The 23,219-nt window shown below is 43.3% G+C and overlaps 1 protein-coding gene across 1 annotated transcript in view; it reads left to right on the plus strand.

Annotated features, from left to right (window-relative positions):
* Positions 1-23,219, plus strand: part of LOC126237535 (filamin-A) — a 914,413-nt gene that overhangs the window by 178,703 nt on the left and 712,491 nt on the right. The window contains exon 2 of the mRNA XM_049947718.1: positions 18,870-18,994. Within this exon, the coding sequence (XP_049803675.1) occupies positions 18,977-18,994 (18 nt within the window). The 5' untranslated portion in view covers positions 18,870-18,976. The remainder of the gene's footprint in view (positions 1-18,869; positions 18,995-23,219) is intronic.

Raw genomic sequence — 23,219 nt, forward strand, 5'->3', positions numbered from 1 at the left:
TTCTGAATCTCCTTAGTGTATTCATCTCTTGGTCTCCCTCTACGATTTTTACCCTCCACGCTGCCCTCCAATACTAAATTGGTGATCCCTTGATGCCTCAGAACATGTCCTACCAACCGATCCCTTCTTCTAGTCCAGTTGTGCCACAAACTCCTCTTCTCCCCAATTCTATTCAATACTTCCTCATTAGTTATGTGATCTACCCATCTAATCTTCAGCATTCTTCTGTAGCACCACATTTCGAAAGCTTCTATTCTCTTCTTGTCCAAACTATTTATCGTCCATGTTTCACTTCCATACATGGCTACACTCCTTACAAATACATTCAGAAACGACTTCCTGACACTTAAGTCTATACTCGATGTTAACAAATTTCTCTTCTTCAGAAACGCTTTCCTTGCCATTGCCAGTCTACATTTTATATCCTCACTACTTCAACCATCATCAGTTATTTTGCTCCCCAAATAGCAAAACTCCTTTACTACTTTAAGTGTCCCATTTCCTAATCTAATTCCCTCAACATCACCCGCCTTAATTCGACTACATTCCATTATCCTCGTTTTGCTTTTGTTGATGTTCATCTTATATCCTCGTTTCAAGACACTGTCCATTCCGTTCAACTGCTCTTCCAAGTCATTTGCTGTCTCTGACAGAATTACAATGTCACCGGCGAACCGCAAAGTTTTTATTTCTTCTCCATGGATTTTAATACCTACTCCGAATTTTTATTTGTTTCCTTTACTGCTTGCTCAATATACAGATTGAATAACTTCGGGGAGAGGTTATAACCCTGCCTCAGTCCCTTCCCAACCACTGCTTCCCTTTCATGTCCCTCGACTCTTATAACTGCCATCTGGTTTCTGTACAAATTGTAAATAGCCTTTCGCTCCCTGTATTTTACCCCCGTCACCTTCAGAATTTGAAAGAGAGTATTCCATTCAACATTGTCGAAAGCTTTCTCTAAGTCTACAAATGCTAGAAACGTAGGTTTGCCTTTCCTTAATCTAGCTTCTAAGGCTAGGCGCAAATTGAGACGCGTATAGCGCGTGTGGCGCGACACAGCGCAGCGCGCGTTTTTGTAACATCATAGGTTCAAATGGGACCGCGCAAATAGCGACGCGACGCGACTGGGACGCGACACGCGCCTGCGCCAGGTGGCGCGGCGTTGTGGTTGAGGCACAGTTTCTCGCGCCGCGCGTCGAGCATGCCTCGCTAGCACCGTGGGAATTTGTGGCGAGGAGCGGAAAAGAAGCCCGGCCATATGCTCACATCGGAACGGCGCATATGAGCAGTGGTAGTATTGCCCATACGATAAATTTTGCCTTACTGTGTTCTAAATCTCATTGCCTTTGGGTAGTGTTTCGTTTTTCGCCATCTTTCTTCGTTAGTACATTATACTTTTCTGTTATTTATGTCTGTATAGTTTTGTTTTTCTTCTGTCAAGAAAAATGCATACCCCAGTAACTGATGAGACATACGCTCAGATCCGTAGAACGCTAGTTTTCTTTCTACAGTAAAGCTGCATGCCTTCGGGAAAAATTACGACTGTAGTTTCCCCTTGCTTTCAGCGGTTCGCAGTACTAGCACCTCAAGGCCGGTTTGGTTAGTGTTACAAGGCCAGATCAGTCAATCATCGAGACTGTTGCCCCAGCAACTACTGAAAAGGCTGCTGCCCCTCTTCAGGAACCACACTTTTGTCTGGCCTCTCAACAGATGCCCCTCCGTTTTGGTTGCACCTACGGTACGACTATCTGCATCGCTGAGGCACGCAAGCCTCCCCACCAACGGCAAGGTCCATGGTTCATGGGTTGAATAGCAAAACGAAATCCGAAGTTAAGGATATTGGTCTGCAATATACAGGAGTCATCTGCGCTTTTTTCCACACGCTTCGTACTTGGTGCTGGGCGAGAGATTCGCGATAAATGTAGTTAAAGGACCAGTGTCGATGGAGAAAAGAGAACCACTTGTATGAATATTAAGAGCTCAGATGGAAACCCAGTTATAAGCAAAGAAGGGAAAGCAGAAAGGTGGAAGGAGTATATAGAGGGGCTATACAAGGGCGATGTACTTGAAGGCATTATTATGGAAATGGAAGAGGATGTAGATGAAGATGAAATGGGAGATATGATACTGCGTCCTCCCATACTTTCCTGGACCACTCCTGCAATGGGGCACAGTGTCAACTGATTTCCGGAAAGCTAGAAATATGGTATCAGCCTTTTCCCCTTGATCCATAGTTCCCAATATATCATGTGAGAAAAGGGAAATTGAGTTTCACACAAATGTAAGGATGTAGAGGCTTATCTCTCTCGGGGTAAGATAGATACTGCCTACAGGAAAATTAAAGAGACCTTTGGAGTACTCTTTGTAAAACCGAATTGGGATATAATCCGGACCTAGTGACTTATTTGCTTTCAAATCTATCAGTTATGCCCGATGGTCAACTGACATCTTTGTACTGTTCTCCTGCGTGATGTTTAACAGGACTGTTATCCCCTGTGTACATAAACGATTAGGCGGACACGGTGGGCAGCGGCCTGCGGTCGTTTGCTGCGGTGTACGGTAAGGGGTCGAGATGAGTGACAATGGGAGGATACAGGGTTGCTTGACAAAATTTCTAATTGGTGTGATGAATGGCAGCTAGATCAAATGTGGAAAAAACGCAAATTAATGTGGGTGAGGGGGAGAAACGAACCCATAGTGTCCAGGTACAGCATTAGTAGTGTCTGGTTGACACAGTCACGTCGATCAAATGTCTGGGCGTAACGCTGCAAAGCGATGTGAAGTGGAACGAGCGTGGGAGGACTGTGATAGGGAGAATTTTGCGAAAGTGTGGTTCATTTGCAAGGGAGACAGGACGCTGGTGCGACCTACTCTTGAGTACTGTTCGAGTGTTTGGGATCCGTGTCAGATCGCATTACAGGAAGACTTCGAAGAAATTCAGAGACGAGCTGTTACATTTGTAACCGGTACGTTCGAACAACACGTAAATATTATGGAGATGCTTTGGGAACTAAAATGGGAAGTCCTGGAAGGAAGGCGACGTTCTTTTCGAAGAACAATATTGAGAAACTTGAGAAAACCGGCATTTGAAACTGACTGCCGAACGATTCTACTGCCACCAGCACACGTTGCGCGTAAGAACCACGAACTTAAGATACGAGAAATGAGGCCTGATACGGAGGCATAAGCCGCGCGGTTGGAGGCGCCATGCAGTGATTGCGCGGCCGCTCCCGCCGGAGGTTCGAGTCCTCCCTCGGGCACGGGTGTGTGTGTTGTTCTCAGCGTAAGTTTGTGTAAGTAGTGTGTAAGTCTAGCGACCGATGACCTCAGCAGTTCGGTCCCTTAGGAATTCACACACATTTTTGAACGGAGGCATTTAGGCAGTCGATTTTTCCCTCGCTCCATTTGCGAGTGGAATGGGAAAAGAAATTACTAGTAGTGCTCCCCGCCATGGACCGTACTGCGATTTGCGGAGCATCTATGTAGTTGTAGACGTAGATGTAGATATAGCACAAAGACTCAACCACAAAATCAAAATACACCTAAAGATAAGGAAAACCGAGTGGACAACACAAACACCACAGAACTCCACAAGTACTATAGCGGACGCAGAAGTCTAAAACAGTAACACTGTATAGACTGGGAGACTCAAACGTTTATAACGGGTGGCAGGGACAAAGAATCCAGTGAAATTTTTTTAAGTACATTATCTGAAAACTACCTTGGGCAGTTGAACAGCCGGCCGCGGTGGTCTAGCGGTTCTGGCGCTGCAGTCCGGAACCGCGGGACTGCTACGGTCGCAGGTTCGAATCCTGCCTCGGGCATGGGTGTGTGTGGTGTCCTTAGGTTGGTTAGGTTTAAGTAGTTCTAAGTTCTAGGGGACTTATGACCTAAGATGTTGAGTCCCATAGTGCTCAGGGCCATTTGAACCATTTGAGCAGTTGAACAGAGAACCGACTTGTGGCGATAACATATTAGACCTTCTGGTGACAAACAGACCCGAACTATTTGAAACAGTTAACGCAGAACAGGGAATCAGCGATCATAAAGCGGTTACTGCATCGATGATTTCAGCCGCAAATAGAAATATTAAAAAAGGTAGGAAGATTTTTCTGTTTAGCAAAAGTGACAAAAAGCAGATTTCAAAGTACTTGACGGCTCAATACAAAAGTTTTATCTCAAGTACAGATAGTGTTGAGGATCAGTGGACAAAGTTCAAAACCATCGTACAATGTGCATTAGATGAGTAAGCGCCAAGCAAGATCGTAAGAGATGGAAAAGAGCCACCGTGGTACAACAAACGAGTTAGAAAAATGCTGGAGAAGCAAAGGGAACTTAACAGCAAACATAAACATAGCCAAAGCCTTGCAGACAAACAAAAATTACGCGAAGCGAAATGTAGTGCGAGGAGGGCTATGCGAGAGGCGTTCAATGAGTTCGAAAGTAAAGTTCTATGTACTGACTTGGTAAAAAATCCTAAGAAATTTTGGTCAAAGCGGTAGGTGGATCAAAACAAAACGTCCAGACACTCTGTGACCAAAATGGTACTGAAACAGAGGATGACAGATTAAAGGCCGAAATACTAAATGTCTTTTTCCAAAGCTGTTTCACAGAGGAAGACTGCTCTGTAGTTCCTTCTCTAGAGTGTCGCATAGATGACAAAATGGTAGATATCGAAATAGATGACAGAGGGATAGAAAAACAATTAAATCGCTCAAAAGAGGAAAGGCCGCTGGACCTGATGGGATACTAGTTCGATTTTACACAGAGTACGCGAAGGAACTTGCCCCCCATCTTGCAGCGGTGTACCGTAGGACTCTAGAAGAGCGTAGCGTTCCAAAGGGTTAGAAAACGGCACATGTCATCCCAGTTTTCAAGAAGGGACGTCGAACAGATGTGCAGAACTATAGACCTATATCTCTAACGTCTATCAGTTGTAGAATTTTGGAACACGTATTATGTTCGAGTATAATGACTTTTCTGGAGACTAAAAATCTACTCTGTAGGAATCAGCATGGGTTTCGAAAAAGACGATCGTGTGAAACCCAGCTCGCGCTGTTCGTCCACGAGACCCAAAGCGCCATAGACACGGGTTCCCAGGTAGATGCCGTGTTTCTTGACTTCCGCAAGGCGTTCGATACAGTTCCCCACAGTCGTTTGGTGAACAAAGTAAGAGCATATGGACTATCAGACCAATTGTGTGATTGGATTGAGGAGTTACTAGATAACAGAACGCAGCATGTCATTCTCAATGGAGTCTTCCGAAATAAGAGCGATTTCAGGTGTGCCGCAGGGGAGTGTCGTAGGACCGTTGCTATTCACAATACATATAAATGACCTTGTGGATAACATCGGAAGTTCACTGAGGCTTTTTGCGGATGATGCTGTAGTATATCGAGAGGTTGTAACAATGGAAAATTGTACTGAAATGCAGGAGGATCGGCACCGAATTGACGCATGGTGCAAGGAATGGCAATTGACTCTCAATGTAGACAAGTGTAATGTGCTGCGAATACATAGAAAGAAAGATCCTTTATCATTTAGCTACAATATAGCAGGTCAGCAACTGGAAGCAGTTAATTCCATAAATTATCTCGGAGTAGGCATTAGAAGTGATTTGAAATGGAATGACCATATAAAATTAATCGTCGGTAAAGGCAAATGCCATACTGAGATTCATTGGAAGAATCCTAAGGAAATGCAATCCGAAAACAAAGGAAGTAGGTTACAGTACGCTTGTCCGCCCACTGCTTGAATACTGCTCAGCAGTGTGGGATCCGTACCAGATAGGGTTGATAGAAGAGATAGAGACGATCCAACGGAGAGCGGCGCGCTTCGTTAAGGATCATTTAGTAATCGCGAAAGCGTTGCGGAGATGATGGATGAACCCCAGTGGAAGACTCCGCAAGAGAGACGCTCAGTAGCTCGTTACGGGCTTTTGTTGAAGTTTTGGAGAACATACCTTCACCGAAGAGTCAAGCAGTATATTGCTCCCTCCTACGTATATATCGCGAAGAGATCATGAGGATAAAATCAGAGAGATTAGAGCTCACACAGAGGCATACCTACAATCTTTCTTTCCAGGAACAATACGAGACTGGAATAGAAGCGAGAACCGATAGAAGTACTCAAAGTACCCTCGTCCACGAGTATGCGAGTATGATTGTAGATGTAGATGATGTCACTAACAGAAAGAAATGGTACACTTGTAACATGCAAACACAAGTAAACACACAGAGTAGCAAATATACTATAGAAACAGGGTTACACATTACCTACAGGACAAGAAACACACTCCAGTCACATTTAGAAACAACAGTAAACAAACCATATAAATACCAGTTAGAATGCCAAGAATGTGACTCAGTGTATCTGGGGACGACAGGCAGGAATTTCAAAACTAGGCATAAAGAACATATAAGAAGCTGGAAGTATGAAAGTAGCCACTCAACCTTTGCTGAACACCTATTAAAACATGGACATGAACCATCTCACATGGAACAGTTGCAACAAATAGCGCCTGACATTACAGGAAAACTTTTGTATACAAAGAGGCCTTGCAATGAAAAGGAAACTATTTAACGGCCAAATCAATATACGCAGTAACTCACTGACCATGTTATTAGCCACTAACAATTGGATGTGTGAAACTTAACCAGAATAAATAATTAGTAAAACTGCCGTCTCTCTCTCTCTCTCTCTCTCTCTCTCTCTCTCTCTCTCTCACACACACACACACACACACACACAGTGGAAAGCGAAAGTTAAGTGATGCTGGAAACTGGCTATCTGGAGCATTAGGGGCGAATGAACATAACTTCAAAACCAAACAGATGGACTAGCAACGTTGGAAATCGCCGGCCGAAGTGGCCGTGCGGTTAAAGGCGCTGCAGTCTGGAACCGCAAGACCGCTACGGTCGCAGGTTCGAATCCTGCCTCGGGCATGGATGTTTGTGATGTCCTTAGGTTAGTTAGATTTAACTAGTTCTAAGTTCTAGGGGACTAATGACCTCAGAAGTTGAGTCCCATAGTGCTCAGAGCCATTTTTTTGAACGTTGGAAATCGTAACTAACACCAAGCGATAATTTAACGCTAGAAAAGTTATTTCAGATCTGCAAAGCAAGAGAAAAACACGGGACGACGCAATATAGTAACATATTTGTGATTGCTACATAATTAATAACGTATGTGAAAAAAAGACTGCATTTCATTTAGTTGCAAACATGGAACATACGTTCATGACTAAAGAATGAGTTTTTCTTTGTGTGTAAATGTATATGGAAAAATTAATAAACTTTTTGCACCTGAATATTTGTTTTCTGGCACAATTTGGGACCACTTTATCGAATGATCATGTAAAGTTTTGGTTTAAAATAATTTTGCTTATAAAAGGATAGGTGCATGGCGTGGCGCATGATCGCCTCAACCGGTCTATTATCGGAAAATGACGAGATTTTTAGGACTTTGCACAGCAGCATAAAAGTGATTTCTGTACAGGTCTTGCTATGGAGAAAATGTGTCAGGATGATGCAATATTAGTAACGTTCGTTTCCTGGAAATATCCGCGACTAAGAGACAAGTTGTATGAAAGTGTGCAGAGCGCGCCGCTGCCGCGGCCTGGTACTTGACTGAGGTCTGCTGCGCTCACAAGCCCACATGTGGCCAGGGCTTGACCAACAAACACGTAGCCAAGCCTGGAAGGAGCGCAGCTGTGGCACGCGCGGCCGTGGGATCCCACATGGCATTTTTTTTTTTTAAATGAAGTGTGTATCTGCCCTATGCCTATCACAGTGCTGGGGAATATCGTTGAAGCACAGGTTATCAGCTTAATTTTGTGATGTCCTGTGGGTGTGACCTAAAATAACGCCACATTCGAATTTGCTGGAGAGCGGAAACTTGAAAGGACACAGCTTATTCATATTAGGGTAATAAATTCCACTCGCGCAAGTATAACATGATGCCGTTGTTTTCATTAGAAAGTGTACAAGTCCATGTTTTGGAGCCGAGACCAAGTGACGTACGCCGTACTGTAGTAGATCAATGGACTCTTTCATTCTGGGAAGAATGGGCGGTGACCTTCAAAGTGATAGGTCATGGTTGTTGACATGCGGGTGTATTTACATCTCGCGGGGTGCAGTTACAGTTGTAGCGGCTGTGAAGTACTGTCAAAGTGGTTTCTGCACTGTATTCGAATATTTATATTTAATTTAGTAGTTTTCAACCGTTCATCCAAATATGAGCAGTCTGTTTACATTCCGCAACGTGCAGTTCCAGCTGTAGCGGTTCTTAAATTTAAGTTCTGATAAAGTTGCTTGTACACTGTTATACAGTTATCAAATTTAGTAGTTTTCAACCCTGCCTCGTGCCGTTTGTGCAGAAATAGCGGTTTAATAAACTTTTGCAAACCTTCGCCTAATGAGTTTTTTTAGAGTTGTCTATGCGTTGAAGTCGTTCAGCAAATTTCAAGTGGTTGTTTTCAGTTGACGTTTCTTATTGTGTGTAGTGAAATATTTTAGCAAAATTTTCATTCACTGTTTTAATTTCGTTGAGTGTTCCAGTGGCCGCTTGAATTTTTGGAAGTTTTTGTGAAGTTTTGGTGGTATTGGTATTAGTCGTGGTTTAGTAGTAGTAGTAATAAAAGTTATGGTTATGAACTGCAGATTAAAACTGAAGAAACTGCAAAAAGGTGGGAATTTAAGGAGATGGGACCTGGATAAACTGACTAAACCAGAGGTTGTGCAGAGTTTCAGGGAGAGCATAAGGGAACAATTGACAGCGGTGGGGGACAGAAGTACAGTAGAAGAAGAATGGGTAGCTCTGAGGGATGAAGTAGTGAAGGCAGCAGAGGATCAAGTAGGTAAAAAGACGAGGGCTAGTAGAAATCCTTGGGTAACAGAAGAAATATTGAATTTAATTGATGAAAGGAGAAAATATAAAAACGCAGTAAATGAAGAAGGCAAAAAGGAATACAAACGTCTCAAAAACGAGATTGACAGGAAGTGCAAAATGGCTAAGCAGGGATGGCTAGAGGATAAATGTAAGAATGTAGAGGCTTATCTCACTAGGGGTAAGATAGATACTGCCTACAGGAAAATTAAAGAGACCTTTGGAGAAAAGAGAAGCACTTGTATGAACATCGAGAGCTCAGATGGAAACCCAGTTCTAAGCAAAGAAGGGAAAGCAGAAACGTGGAAGGAGTATATAGAGGGTCTATACAAGGGCGATGTACTTGAGGACAATATTATGGAAATGGAAGAGGATGTAGATGAATATGAAATGGGAGATACGATACTGCGTGAAGAGTTTGACGGAGCACTGAAAGACCTGAGCCGAAACAAGGCCCCGGGAGTAGACAACATTCCATTAGAACTACTGACGGCCTTGGGAGAGCCAGTCCTGACAAAACTCTACCATCTAGTGAGCAAGATGTATGAGACAGGCGAAGTACCCTCAGACTTCAAGAAGAATATAATAATTCCAATCCCAAAGAAAGCAGGTGTTCACAAATGTGAAAATTACCGAACAATCAGTTTAATAAGCAACAGCTGCAAAATACTAACGCGAATTCTTTACAGACGAATGAAAAAACTGGTAGAAGCCGACCTCGGGGAAGATCAGTTTGGATTCCGTAGAAATGTTGGAACACGTGAGGCAATACTGACCCTACGACTTACCTTAGAAGTTAGATTAAGGAAAGGCAAACCTACGTTTCTAGCATTTGTAGACTTAGAGAAAGCTTTTGACAATGTTAACTGGAATACTCTCTTTCAAATTCTAAAGATGGCAGGGGTAAAATACAGGGAGCGAAAGGCTATTTACAATTTGTACAGAAACCAGATGGCAGTTATAAGAGTGGAGGGGCATGAAAGGGTAGCAGTGGTTGGGAAGGGAGTGAGACAGGGTTGTAGCCTCTCCCCGATGTTATTCAATCTGTATATTGAGCAAGTAGTAAAGGAAACAAAAGAAAAATTCGGAGTAGGTATTAAAATCCATGGAGAAGAAATAAAAACTTTGAGGTTCGCCGATGACATTATAATTCTGTCAGAGACAGCAAAGGACTTGGAAGAGCAGTTGAACGGAATGGACAATGTTTTGAAAGGAGGATATAAGATGAACATCAACAAAAGCAAAACGAGGATAATGGAATGTAGTCGAATTAAGTCGGGTGATGTTGAGGGAATTAGATTAGGAAATGAGACACTTAAAGTAGTAAAGGAGTTTTGCTATTTGGGGAGCAAAATAACTGATGATGGTCGAAGTAGAGAGGATATAAAATGTAGACTGGCAATGGCAAGGAAAGCGTTTCTGAAGAAGAGAAATTTGTTAACATCGAATATAGATTTAAGTGTCAGGAAGTCATTTCTGAAAGTATTTGTATGGAGTGTAGCCATGTATGGAAGTGAAACATGGATGATAAACAGTTTGGACAGGAAGAGAATAGAAGCTTTCGAAATGTGGTGCTACAGAAGAATGCTGAAGATTAGATGGGTAGATCACGTAACTAATGAGGAGGTATTGAATAGAAATCGGGAGAAGAGAAGTTTGTGGCACAACTTGACTAGAAGAAGGGATCGCTTGGTAGGACATGCTCTGAGGTTGAGGCGAAATAAGTATTGGAGGGCAGTGTGGAAGGGAAAAATCGTATAGGGAGACCAAGAGATGAATACACTAAGCAGATTCAGAAGGATGCAGGTTGCAGTAGGTACTGGGAGATGAAGAAGCTTGCACAGGATAGTGTAGAATGGAGAGCTGCATCAAACCAGTCTCAGGACTGAAGACCACAACAACAACAACAGTAATAAAAGTTGTTGTTTAGTAAAGAGAGAATTTCGAGACTACTATTCTTTAAATAGCTCTCCTGTTGTAATTGAACTTAAGTAACTGTTAAAAACTTACCATGAGTGAGAAATGTGGGCTTTTTCGTAGGTTTGTGAGTAGTAGGTTACGTTGTGGAATATGTTCAAAATATTTTCATTGGGGGGAATGCAGTGGTGAAAGTAGTGTGCATTCTAGCGAGATCGTATGCTGGAAACTCAGAATCTGTAGCAGAAATAAGTTGATAAAGAAGCAGGAGCGTAAAATCTGTGCCAATCAGGTGCAGTTACAAGACCCAAAAGAGGAACTAGATGGTGAAGGGTGCTGGGAATGGGAACTGGCAGTCGGGTAGAAGGCAGCTAGGAGGAGGTGATATTCAGACAGTTGTGTTTTGCGTATATATAATAGATTTGACCAACTGTCAGAGTTGAATGGAGAAGAGCATCTTGTAGCTGTAGGTGTAGGAAAAATGTAGCAGTCCTACGCAGTTAGGAAGCCTAAGTCAGTTGCAAATTCTAACAAAAAGAAGAAGGTTCTGCTGCTAGTTGGTTGGCACGGTAGAGGTGTAGCCAATGGTTGCAGGAAGTGTTGGGGAGTGAGTACCAGATCACCTGCATTCTGAAGCCTAGTGCAGGGTTGGCTCAGGTGACTGACAGCATAGGGGAGTTACGTAGGAATTTTACGAAAGAGGGTGAGGTGGTGATTGAGGGTGGAGCAAGAAACACTCGTGGTGGGGACAGGGAATGTGATGTAGGTGGTGGCCTGGTAAAGATAGCTACTCAAATTGGTGGCACTAATGTGCACTTGGTGCATCTGTTTCACCGTCACGATCGGCCTCGCCTTAATACTGCGCGTCAAGACGGGGCTGGGGAGGGCGCTGATGGCAGAGGGCGTGGGTCACGTTGCAGTGGTTTCACTAGGCATGGCCTGCACCTCAATACGTGTGAGAAGGGGAGGCTGGCAAAGCTTACGGGTAGCAGCGTAGTGGACGGTGCTGGGACCACTCGTGGAAAAATTCCTGTGGTAGTTGGTGTTAGATTGAAGTCAGCTGATAGGTATACCTGCTTAAAGGAAGTCCCTCTAGCAAAGGAATCACCTTCAGAGAAGGTCAAGAATCTAAGCAGAGAAGGAATTAAAGTATCTCGTCAAAATATGAGAGGTATTAGAGATATGGTTCAAATGGCTCTGAGCACTATGGGACTTAACATCTATGGTCATCAGTCCCCTAGAACTTAGAACTACTTAAACCTAACTAACCTAAGGACATCACACAACACCCAGTCATCACGAGGCAGAGAAAATCCCTGACCCCGCCGGGAATCGAACCCGGGAACCCGGGCGTGGGAAGCGAGAACGCTACCGCACGACCACGAGCTGCGGACGGTATTAGAGATAAAGTTAGTGAACTGCTTATAGATGTTGACTCTGACATTACTGGTATATCGCAGCACCACTTAAATAATTTGACAGTTCAGAGGATTTCTTTATCGGGACACAGATTAGGTGGCTGCTTTTCAAGGATTTCTATGCGGAGTGGGGGAGTGGCCATTGTGTAGGTACATGGTGAAAGACCCCCCAGGAAATTTATTAAAAAACCAAAAAATGAAACACCGATCGACCATAAGCGTCGGCAGATAAATTAATTATGAATGTGCGGTAAGGCGCGGAAAAATGAAAAAAACAACATCACTCATTTTTCTTGTACATGATTTTATTTCTCACCCTCTCGTATATACAAGTTCTGTTAAGATGTGCTGCTCGGAGTATGACGGGCTACGAGTGTTTTGTCTCACATATGTTTCGAAAAAAGAGAAGACTTGATATCAGTATTAAATATTTTTTATTGAGGAGAAGTGGAACCAAGTGCGGAGAATTTTCTTGATTTATTTGACCCTCACTGGTCTCCGCGAAGTCGGCTGCTTGCATCTACAATTGAAATGTAAGAGAGGACGTCCGATTACCCTAAATTTGTACAAGTCGATCATTTCTAATAACGCAGTTTTATTATCCTTTAAATGTTTTTCATATGTGTATGTATTTCTTTTTTATTATTATTATAACACACCACGTACGTAAAAAAAAAAAAAAAAAACAGTATTCCATTTGAGTCCGTAGACGTATCACGGCACTGCAATGAACAGGTGGTGTCCAGGGGCAGTTGCGTTTAGTGAAACGAAACTTCTAATTGTTGTTGTTTATAGGTCTCCTAACTCTGACTTCAAAGCGTTTGCGCTCAAGCTAGGGAAAGAGAGCCTGGTTCACTTTATAGGAAGTACTCAAATTAGTTATATGTGGTGACTTCAATATAAATTTTGTATATGATGGTGCAAGAAAAAGGATGTTGGTGTATCTCCTAAATTCATATGATCTGATGCAGACCGTGTTTTTCCCAACCAGGGTGAAATGGAACAGTAGCACAGCCATAGAGAATATTTTTATTCATTCTTCATTACTAGATGGGTATTCCGTTCGTAAAAGGGTGAATGGCCTTTCAGACCATGATGGTCTGATTTTGACACTAAAGGCTTTTGTACTCAAACAAATGTTTCACATAATTGCAAACTATGCAGGAAAGCTAATTGAACGGCAATAGAGAGTTTTTTAAAGCTCATTAAGTAACGAGAGGCAGCATGATTATAGTGCCCATAACCTACATGACAAATATAATGCTTTCCCTTAACACATTTCTCATGCTGTTTGAAAGTTGCGTTCCATCAGAACGTTCTAAACAAGGTAGCCTGGGTGGATGACTAGTGGGATAAGAATCTCATGTAGAACAAAGCAGAAATTATATCAAAATATTAGAAGGTAGTCACGATCAAGCTATAGTAGTCCATTACAAATAGTTCTGTAAGGTGCTTAAAAATGTTATTAGGAAGGCAAAGAGTATATGGTACGCAAATAGAATAGCTAATCACAGGATAAAACTAAAAGCATATGGTCAGTTGTGAAGGAGTGTCTGGTCAGGAGCACAAGATCGACAGTATAAAGTCAGTTCGTAGTAAAACTATTTCTGCTACTGTTAAATTCGGGAGGACGACGGTTCAATCCCGCGTCCGGCCATCCTGATTTAGGTTTTCCGTGATTTCCCTAAATCACTCCAGGCAAATGCCGGGATGGTTCCTCTGAAAGGGCACGGCCGACTTCCTTCCCCGTCCTTCCCTAATCCGATGAGACCGACGACCACGCTGTCTGGTCTCCTTCCCCAAACCAACCAACCAACCAGCTACTGTTAAGTCAGATGTCTGTAAAGTATTTAAGAATCATTTTCTGAGCATTCCTGGTGAATTAAACGAAAACTTAGTTTCTACAGGGAATCATATAACTCTCTTGGAAAATGCCTTTCTGAGATTGATGTCGGAAATACTCCTCTGTGATACAGACAAGGGGGAGATTGAGTCAATTATTAAATCATTGTAGACTAAGGACTCTCATGGATATGATGGAGTGCCTAGCAGAATATTAAAGTACTGTGCTGCACTTGTTAGCCATGTACAGGGTTATTACAAATGATTGAAGCGATTTCACAGCTCTACAATAACTTTATTATTTGAGATATTTTCACAATGCTTTGCACACACATACAAAAACTCAAAGTTTTTTTAGGCATTCGCAAATGTTCGATATGTGCCCCTTTAGTGATTCGGCAGACATCAAGCCGATAATCAAGTTCCTCCCACACTCGGCGCAGCATGTCCCCATCAATGAGTTCGAAAGCATCGTTGATGCGAGCTCGAATGCGTGAGGATTCTCTACCGCCCAAATTCGCACATAGTGTCTGTTCACTTCACCATTAAGAAAAAATGTTGCTTCATCACTGCAAACAAGTTTCGCACTGAACGCATCCTCTTCCATGAGCTGTTGCAACCGCGCCGAAAATTCTAAGCGTTTGACTTTGTCGTCGGGTGTCAGGGCTTGTAGCAATTGTAAACGGTAAGGCTTCTGCTTTACCCTTTTCCGTAAGATTTTCCAAACCGTCGGGTGTGGTACGTTTAGCTCCCTGCTTGCTTCATTCGTCGACTTCCGCGGGCTACGCGTGAAACTTGCCCGCACGCGTTCAACCGTTTCTTCGCTCACAGCAGGCCGACCCGTTGATTTCCCCTTACAGAGGCATCCAGAAGCTTTAAACTGCGCATACCATCGTCGAATGGAGTTAGCAGTTGGTGGATCTTTGTTGAACTTCGTCCTGAAGTGTCGTTGCACTGTTATGACTGACTGATGTGAGTCCATTTCAAGCACGACATACGCTTTCTCGGCTCCTGTCGCCATTTTGTCTCACTGCGCTCTCGAGCGTTCTGGTGGCAGAAACCTGAAGTGCGGCTTCAGCTGAACAAAACTTTATGAGTTTTTCTACGTATCTGTAGTGTGTCGTGACCATACGTCAATGAATGGAGCTACAGTGAATTTATGAAATCGCTTCAATCATTTGTAATAGCCCTGTACTTAGCCATATTTGTAATTTTTCCTTTAAGAATGGTCAGTTTCCTGAACGACTGAAGTACTCGGTAGTAAAGCCGCTTTTTAAAAAGGAAGATAGGGATGCTTTGTGCAACATTGGCACTTTTCAAATAGCGCAGTTTATGACATGTTCATAACTTTTAGAAAATAAACTAACGCTAAATCACAGTAAGACTCAGTTTTTACAGTTTCTAACACAAAACTCAACAAAACCCGACGTTTTAATTTCACGGAATGAGTATGCGATTAGTGAAACTGAACAGTTCAAATTTAGGGTGTTCAGATAGATAGTAAACTGTCGTGGAAAACCCACGGTCATGATCTTGTTCAAAGACTTAATGCTGCCATTTTTACTATTCGGACGGTATTTGAAGTGAGTGATCATTCGACACGAAAATTAGTCCACTTTGCTTATCTTCATTCGCTTATGTCATATGGTATTATATTTTGGGATAACTCTTCCCATTCTCAAAGGATATTTTTGGCTCAGAAACGGGCTGTTCGGGCAATAAGTGGTGTAAGTTCACGAATCTCTTGTCGACCCCCGTTCTCTAGTCTGGGACTTCTGACATACAGGGTGGTCCATTGATAGTGACCGAGCCAAATATCTCACGAAATAAGCATCATACGAAAAAACTAGAGAGAACGAAACTAGCTTGAAGGGGGAAACCAGACGGCGCTATGGTTGACCCGCTAGATGGCGCCGCCATAGGTCAAACGGATATCAACTGCGTTTTTTAAAATAGGAACCCCCATTTTTTATTACCTACTTCTGTAGTACGTAAAGAAGTATGAATGTTTTAGCTGGACCACTTTTTCGCTTTGTGATAAATGGCGCTGTAATAGTCACAAACGTATAAGTACGTGGTATCACGTAACATTCCGCCAGTGCGGACGGTATTTGCTTCGTGGTACATTACCCGTGTTAGAATGGACAGTTTACCGATTGCGGAAAAGGTCGATATCGTGTTGATGTATGGCTATTGTGATCAAAATGCCCAACAGGCGTGTGCTATGTATGCTGCTCGGTATCCTGGACGACATCATCCAAGTGTCCGGACCGTTCGCCGGATAGTTACGTTATTTAAGGAAACATGAAGTGGTTCAGCCACTTGTGAAACGTCAAACACAACCTGCAACAAATGATCATGCCCAAGTAGGTGTTTTAGCTGCTGTCGCGGCTAATCCACACATCAATAGCAGACAAATTGCGCGACAATCGGGAATCTCAAAAACGTCGGTGTTGAGAATGCTTCATCAACATCGATTCCACCCGTACCATATTTCTATGCACCAGGAATTGCATGGCGACGACTTTGAACGTCGTGTACAGTTCTGCCACTGGGCACAAGATAAATTACGGAACGATGACAGATTTTTTGCACGCGTTATATTTAGCGACGAAGCGTCATTCATCAACAGCGGTAACGTAAACCGGCATAATATGCATTATTGGGCAACGGAAAATCCACGACGGCTGCGACAAGTGGAACATTGGCGACCTTTGCGGGTTAATGTATTATGCGGCATTATGGGAGGAAGGATAATGGTCCCCCATTTTATCGATGGCAATCTAAATGGTGCAATGTATGCTGATTTCCTACGTAATGTTGTACCGATGTTACTGCATGGCAAAATGGCAATGTACTTCCAACATGATGGATGTCCGGCACATAGTCGCGTGCGGTTGAAGCGGTATTGAATAGCATATTTCATGACAGGTGGATTGGTCATCGAAGCACCATACTATGGCCCGCACGTTCTTTCTGTTGGGAAAGTTGAAGGATATTTGCTATCGTGATCCACCGACAACGCCTGACAACATTCATCAGCGCATTGTCAATGCATGTGCGAACATTACGGAAGGCGAACTACTCGCTTTAGATGCGGACATTTTAGGTTAGGCTTTACCGTGCCCGCATCTCGTGGTCGTGCGGTAGCGTTCTCGCTTCCCACGCCCGGGTTCGATTCCTGGCGGGATCAGGGATTTTCTCTGCCTCGTGATGGCTGGGTGTTGTGTGCTGTCCTTAGGTTAGTTAGGTTTAAGTAGTTCTAAGTTCTAGGGGACTTATGACCACAGCAGTTGAGTCCCATAGTGCTCAGAGCCATTTGAACTATTTTTTTTTTTGCTTTACCGTGACTGTTATTGACATTAAATGAAACAACAAGTTTACTGTTACCAATCACCGTTTTATTTATTTCCACGACGCATTTCAAAGGTTTAAACCTCCATCATCGGGTGGATTTACATTAGTTAGTATGACTTTGTGTGTTTGTTGTGTTATGCTTTTTTGGAGGAACTAGTAGCACTGCCTAGTCGAGAAACAAGACACTATTTCTGAAACGCGTCGTGGAAATAAATAAAACGGGAACTACTCGCTGTTGAGAGGAATGTCGTTACACGTATTGCCAAATGCATTGAGGTTGAGGGACATAATTTTGAGCATTTATTGCATTAATGTGGTATTTACTGGTAATCACGCTGTAAGAGCATGCGTTCTCAGGAATGATAAGTTCACAAAGGTACATGTATCACATTGAAATAACCAAATTGAAATGTTCAGACGTACCTACGTTCTGTATTTTAATTTAAAAAACGTACCTGTTACCAACTGTTCGTCTAAAATTGAGCCATATGTTTGTGACTATTAGAGCGCCATCTATCACAAAGCGAAAAAAGTGGACCAACTAAAACATTCATATTTCCTTACGTACTACACGAATATGTAATAAAAATGGGGGTTCCTATTAAAAAAAAAAACGCAGTTGATATCCGTTTGACCTATGGCAGCGCCATCTAGCGGGCCAACCATGGCGCCATCTGGTATCCCCCTTCAAGCTAGATAAGTTTCGTGCTTTGTAGTTTTTTCGTTGGCGCTTATTTCGTGAGATATTTTGCCCGGTCACGATCAATAATCTGCATTTGAATCGCACTTACTTAACTCTTGTGCAGAAAGGTGTACAGCATACTGCTGCATCCATTTTCAATAAGCTACCACAAGAATTCAAAAATCTTAGCAGTAATCCACGCCCTTACAAATCGAAATCGAAGAGTTTCCTCATGGGTAACTGCTTCCATTCTGTCGAAGAGTTCCTTGAAAAATTAAGCTGATTCATGTTGTGTTGTTATTTGCGTTTACTTAAACTTATGGACTGACTTTTTTCGGGTTCATAAACATTTTATTTTTATCTATTATTACTTTTATGTTGTAATTTCGTGTACTGACACGTTCCGTTGCTCCTCAATTTCGTCCTACAGAACTTGACGTGTAAATAAAAATAAATAAATAAATCAAATAAATCTGGGTGCCATCTTGCCCACTCCCCCAAAACTGTGGTTAACTTTCAGACTGCCAGCAGTGTGTCGCAGTCTTGTTTGTTGTTTCCACCACTGCTCCAAAATATCACACTTAACGTGCGGTTTACAATTTACGAATTTCTGTGATTGTTGTATTGATCATCACACGAAATTTGTTGACAACGTAACATTGCATGTTGTGAAATTACATTATTAAGCATATTATAAGTATATGTCTATTCACTTTTAAGGGTGTACCAAGAAAAGATATCTGATATACAATTTTATTTTGCAGGGAATATTGACATCGTAAATGGAAACCTCAAACTGATTCTCGGATTGATATGGTCACTCATCGTCCGTTATCAGATTGGCCGCTCCAAATTCCCACCAAAGAAACTCATGCTGGCTTGGTTGAAGGTATGCTTTTGTAATTTCATAAATAGAAAACTGTACCTAGTAAAATATTAATGACTGTCGCAATAGTTTGAAGAGGACTCGACATTTTGTCTGTGATTATGCACGTATGAAGATATTTGATGTCAGCTGTGTGTTTGAGTTAACTCAAGTGCGCAAAATTTGTAAGTTTCCATCTAAAAGCAGGTAATGATTTCTACGGTCAGACACCATAGCTTCAATAAATTCCAAGAAACATGACATCATTCTCATAAAAGTTGTGTGGTTAGAATAAATGTGTAGGAAGTGATGTACAATGGCGGTAGTAAGCCACCGAAAGAGATCACACACCTGGATCATGAGATTAAACACAGCACTGGTACAGATCACCTGTCCAATTACATTGTCCAACTTGTACTCAAGTCGACCACGCATCCCAGAGATGTTGGATCACCCTAGGACAGAAGTGTGCAGCACACAAGAGCGTGAGTGCCGGCCAGTGTCGCACAGCTGCGAGGGAGGGACTTGGCGTCTGCGTCTGGGAGCGTAGCTGACTGATCACATCGTCATCGGTGCTGGTGTGAAACGTAATCGGACCATGTCTTGCAGAGAAACAAGTAGTGCGACAGATGCTGTACTTGTGGTAGGGGGCGACGTGCTGGAGTGGTCATCTGGTACAGGCGTACCGTGATGTAGGAGGTGTGCTCTGGTCATTCGGTTCTTGCGGATATGCAGAAGCGTTGTCTAGCTCTCGGGGTGACTATATTGTTGCATTGTGTGTGTTAGTGTTGTGGTTGTCCAGTGACGATGGGGAGGTTCTCTGGCAGTATCCACGTGGTTTGATAGTGTTAAGGGAGACAGTGGTAGGTTTCTCGTTAGTCAAAATGTCAAAGGTCTGGGTTTGGCATTGGAGCACTTTGTAGGGTCCCAAATAAGGATGTTGTGATGCAGGTCATATTGCATCATAACCCAACATCACCTGGTAGCAGTGTTCAGCGTGGAGGGTCACAATACTGGAGGGATCCATGTATGGTGAATGCGATTTTTGATGTGTCGTCCTATTTGGTGCAGGGAGTGTAAGGAATTCTCCATACATTGAAATGGCGAGTGGAGCGTGAAGGCCCTCTTCGTATTCAGACGCCACCTCCCCACCAGGTCATTGCTTGGTTGGTGGTAAGCAATGGTATGTGCACGGTCGATCATACAGAGGTGGCGAAGCTAATTGAAAAGGGCTGACTCAAACTGTCTGCGTTAGTCGGTCGTAATACTGTCAGGAACACCAAAGCGTGCAATCCATAGTTCGACAAAAGTCCGTGTGATTGTGTCTGCCATATATCGTGGAGGGGGACCACCACTACCCAGTAATTCATTCTATCAATGCCAGAGAGAATGTAATAAAATCCTTCAGACTAGGGTAGTGGCCCAACGGTGTCAATGTGAATGAAAGGTGCTGTCGGGATGGGATAGTTGCCTAATATAGGTTGAGCGTGATGCACAGTTTTGCTTTGTTAGCTGTGTAAAGGGCATCGTGCCTAGAGGCAACAGTCACCTTTTTCCATTAGGTCATACAATATGGTCCACAAACAGTCGTGTTGTTACCTTGGTGCCAGGATGGCTGAGCTTGTGCAGTCTGTCAGATACTTCGCATTGCATGTTGAGGGGAACCAATCGCCGTGGTTTTCTCTGAGAGACATCACAGAGTAATGTGGTAGTTGTTGAAGGCAATGTGTCATTCGATCTGAAGGCTCACATTTCCATCAGTGAGTAGTTGAGTACTGGTGGCATCTTTTGTTTGTTCTTATGAATGTGTTTGTTGTCATAGTGTCGGGAGATTGAGGAAAGACATCAGAAATAATCTGAAATGATGTTATTAGCTCAGTAGATGTGTGTGCTATTTTCTACAATTTATTAACACAACACTGATACAAATAATTCTGTCACCAAGCGCCAAGTGGTAGTCGAGCACTTCATGAAAATACTATAAATTGATAGTGACTATACCAATGTCCAGGAAGCGCAAGTGGAATGTTGAATTCTGTTGCAAAGCTTCAAGTCTATTGACATACTAAGCCTAGTGAACTTTGACGTTGAGGTTCCAATATGGCAATCAGATTCTAAGTTCGGACCACAGCCAAGTCATCATCGAGCAGCAGGTAAACCAGTCCAAGACACAAACCAGTCCTCTGCCGTGTAGCACTTCCGAGTTGTGGACCAGAACACAGCACACAGGGAACTGGCTTGTAGACGTCGGTGGTGGTGTTAAATAAGGCTGCGCATTTAACAGAGCCAGCGGCTGGGGTCATCGTATATTATGGTCAGCCAGTCGCTGTGCGTTCTGGGTGGCCAATCGCTGTTTGTTGAAGTGCAAGTGTGTGAAGGCGGCCTGCCTTGCAGGGAGAAGCGTGTCGGAGTCCTCAGCATTGTTGGTGTTTTGGGGCACAGGAGCATACGGATGAAAACGCCCAGACTAGGGGCGAAAGTTGTATAGTGTGGACATCGGCAGCAGAGCAGGCAGAGCAAGAGGAGCCAGCACCATGTCTTCATCAATGTCAGGAATTATTATTGGTTGGTGGCTGGATGAAATCTCATAGTGTGAGTAGGACAGGCTCTGTGGCTGGCCAACATCTGCTGTATGTTGCTCTTGCTGGGGTGTGGTCAAAAGGCATAAATCTAGTGTTACACTGGCTGGGTAGCTTGGGATAGGATGGAAAGCAGGTGACTGGTAATAACACTGCAGATAGGGGGAAGGGAAAGACTGTTGGGAAACTAGTCAGGGATAAAGTTGATTGGCATGCCGCAGAACCTCCCAATCCAGAATCTGCACTCTGAAGACTTTTAAGCCACAGTGCTGGGTTACGGTTCCTGGAATCCAGTCTGATTGCCGACCAAATACTTCCACTCGCACAAGGGTCCCAGTGCAAAACTGGAAAGTGTGCAGTGGTGAAGCTGGCCGTGCCATCAGCATGGGGAGGCTCAAGAGGGTCTGGGGCTGTCGTCCATGGAGAAGGTCTGCTAGACTTTTGTCCCTGATGGATGTGGACCCGTAACTGCTCAAAAAAAAGTTACTGATGCATCCGTGGAGTGATCCTGGAAGTATTTCTTCATCTGAGTTCTGAACATGCAGACCATCTTCTCAGCTTATCCATTAGACTGTGGATGGAAGGGGGTGTTGGAACGTGGCGATTGCCGTACTGGGCACAAAAAGCACAAAACTCCTTACTACCGAATTGTGGACTATTGTCAGTTAGCAGCACTTGCAGCAGACCTTCAATTGCAATAATTTTTTCTAAGGCTGTGATGGCGTTGGTGGTTGATGTGGCAATGGACTGGACAGTGTAAAGAAATCTGGAGTTAGTGTCAACCACTATCAAGAATGTGGTGTTAAGCACTGGCCCAGCAAAGTCAATGTTTACCCATACTAAAATGTGACCACATGGTGGCCAAGAAACAAATGAATGTCGTGGGGCTGCCTGCAGGCTTTGGCAGAATAGTCATGTTCGAGTGAGTAGTTCAATCTCCTGGTTCATGGGTCAGTAAGTGAAACTACGAGCGAGGAGAGTAGTTCGGGATACCCCAACCCCCCACCCCCCCCAGTGACCTTGATGCAATAGTTACCGGACGTGCTGACATAAGGAACGAGGTGGATGTGTCTCATCAGAAATGAGGAGAATTTTCCTTCGATAAAAATGAGCTGATGGCGGGCTTTAAAGAACTGATGGAATGCCGCATAAGCCTTGGGAGATCGTCGTTCGGGCCATTCGTAAAATATGTGACTGTGGCCTTCTTGGAGCATCCCGTTATTAGTGGTTGCATCTGCTACCCATTAGTTGGTAATGGGAAAAGAATCTACGTCAGCTTGTGCTTCTTCGTCGATGTGGAAATACACAATTGTTGAACTCCGTCAGATCCCCTGGGAAGATGGGAGACGGCATCTGTGTTGGCATCCTCAGTCGTGTTGCGGAAATGAATCTTGTACTGGTAGTGCGCCAAAAATAAGGAAATAAGGCCCAGTGCTGGAGGTGGTGAGCAATCCTCTCCAGAATCTTTGCTGGTAGATTGAATAAGGAGATCAGCAGTTTATGATGCGTGACGAGATGAAACTTCGTAAAGATTTCAGATTGTGGACTTGTTCCTCCATGTTACAATGTCGTCTGAATATTTAACGCACCCATCAATTTTGGTACTAATTGTTCCAAAACCGTTGAAAAATGGCGGTCCACTTGCTATACAAAACATTAGGCATTTCAAA

The sequence above is a fragment of the Schistocerca nitens genome, chromosome 2 (assembly GCF_023898315.1).
Source record: "Schistocerca nitens isolate TAMUIC-IGC-003100 chromosome 2, iqSchNite1.1, whole genome shotgun sequence".
Lineage (NCBI taxonomy): Eukaryota > Metazoa > Arthropoda > Insecta > Orthoptera > Acrididae > Schistocerca > Schistocerca nitens.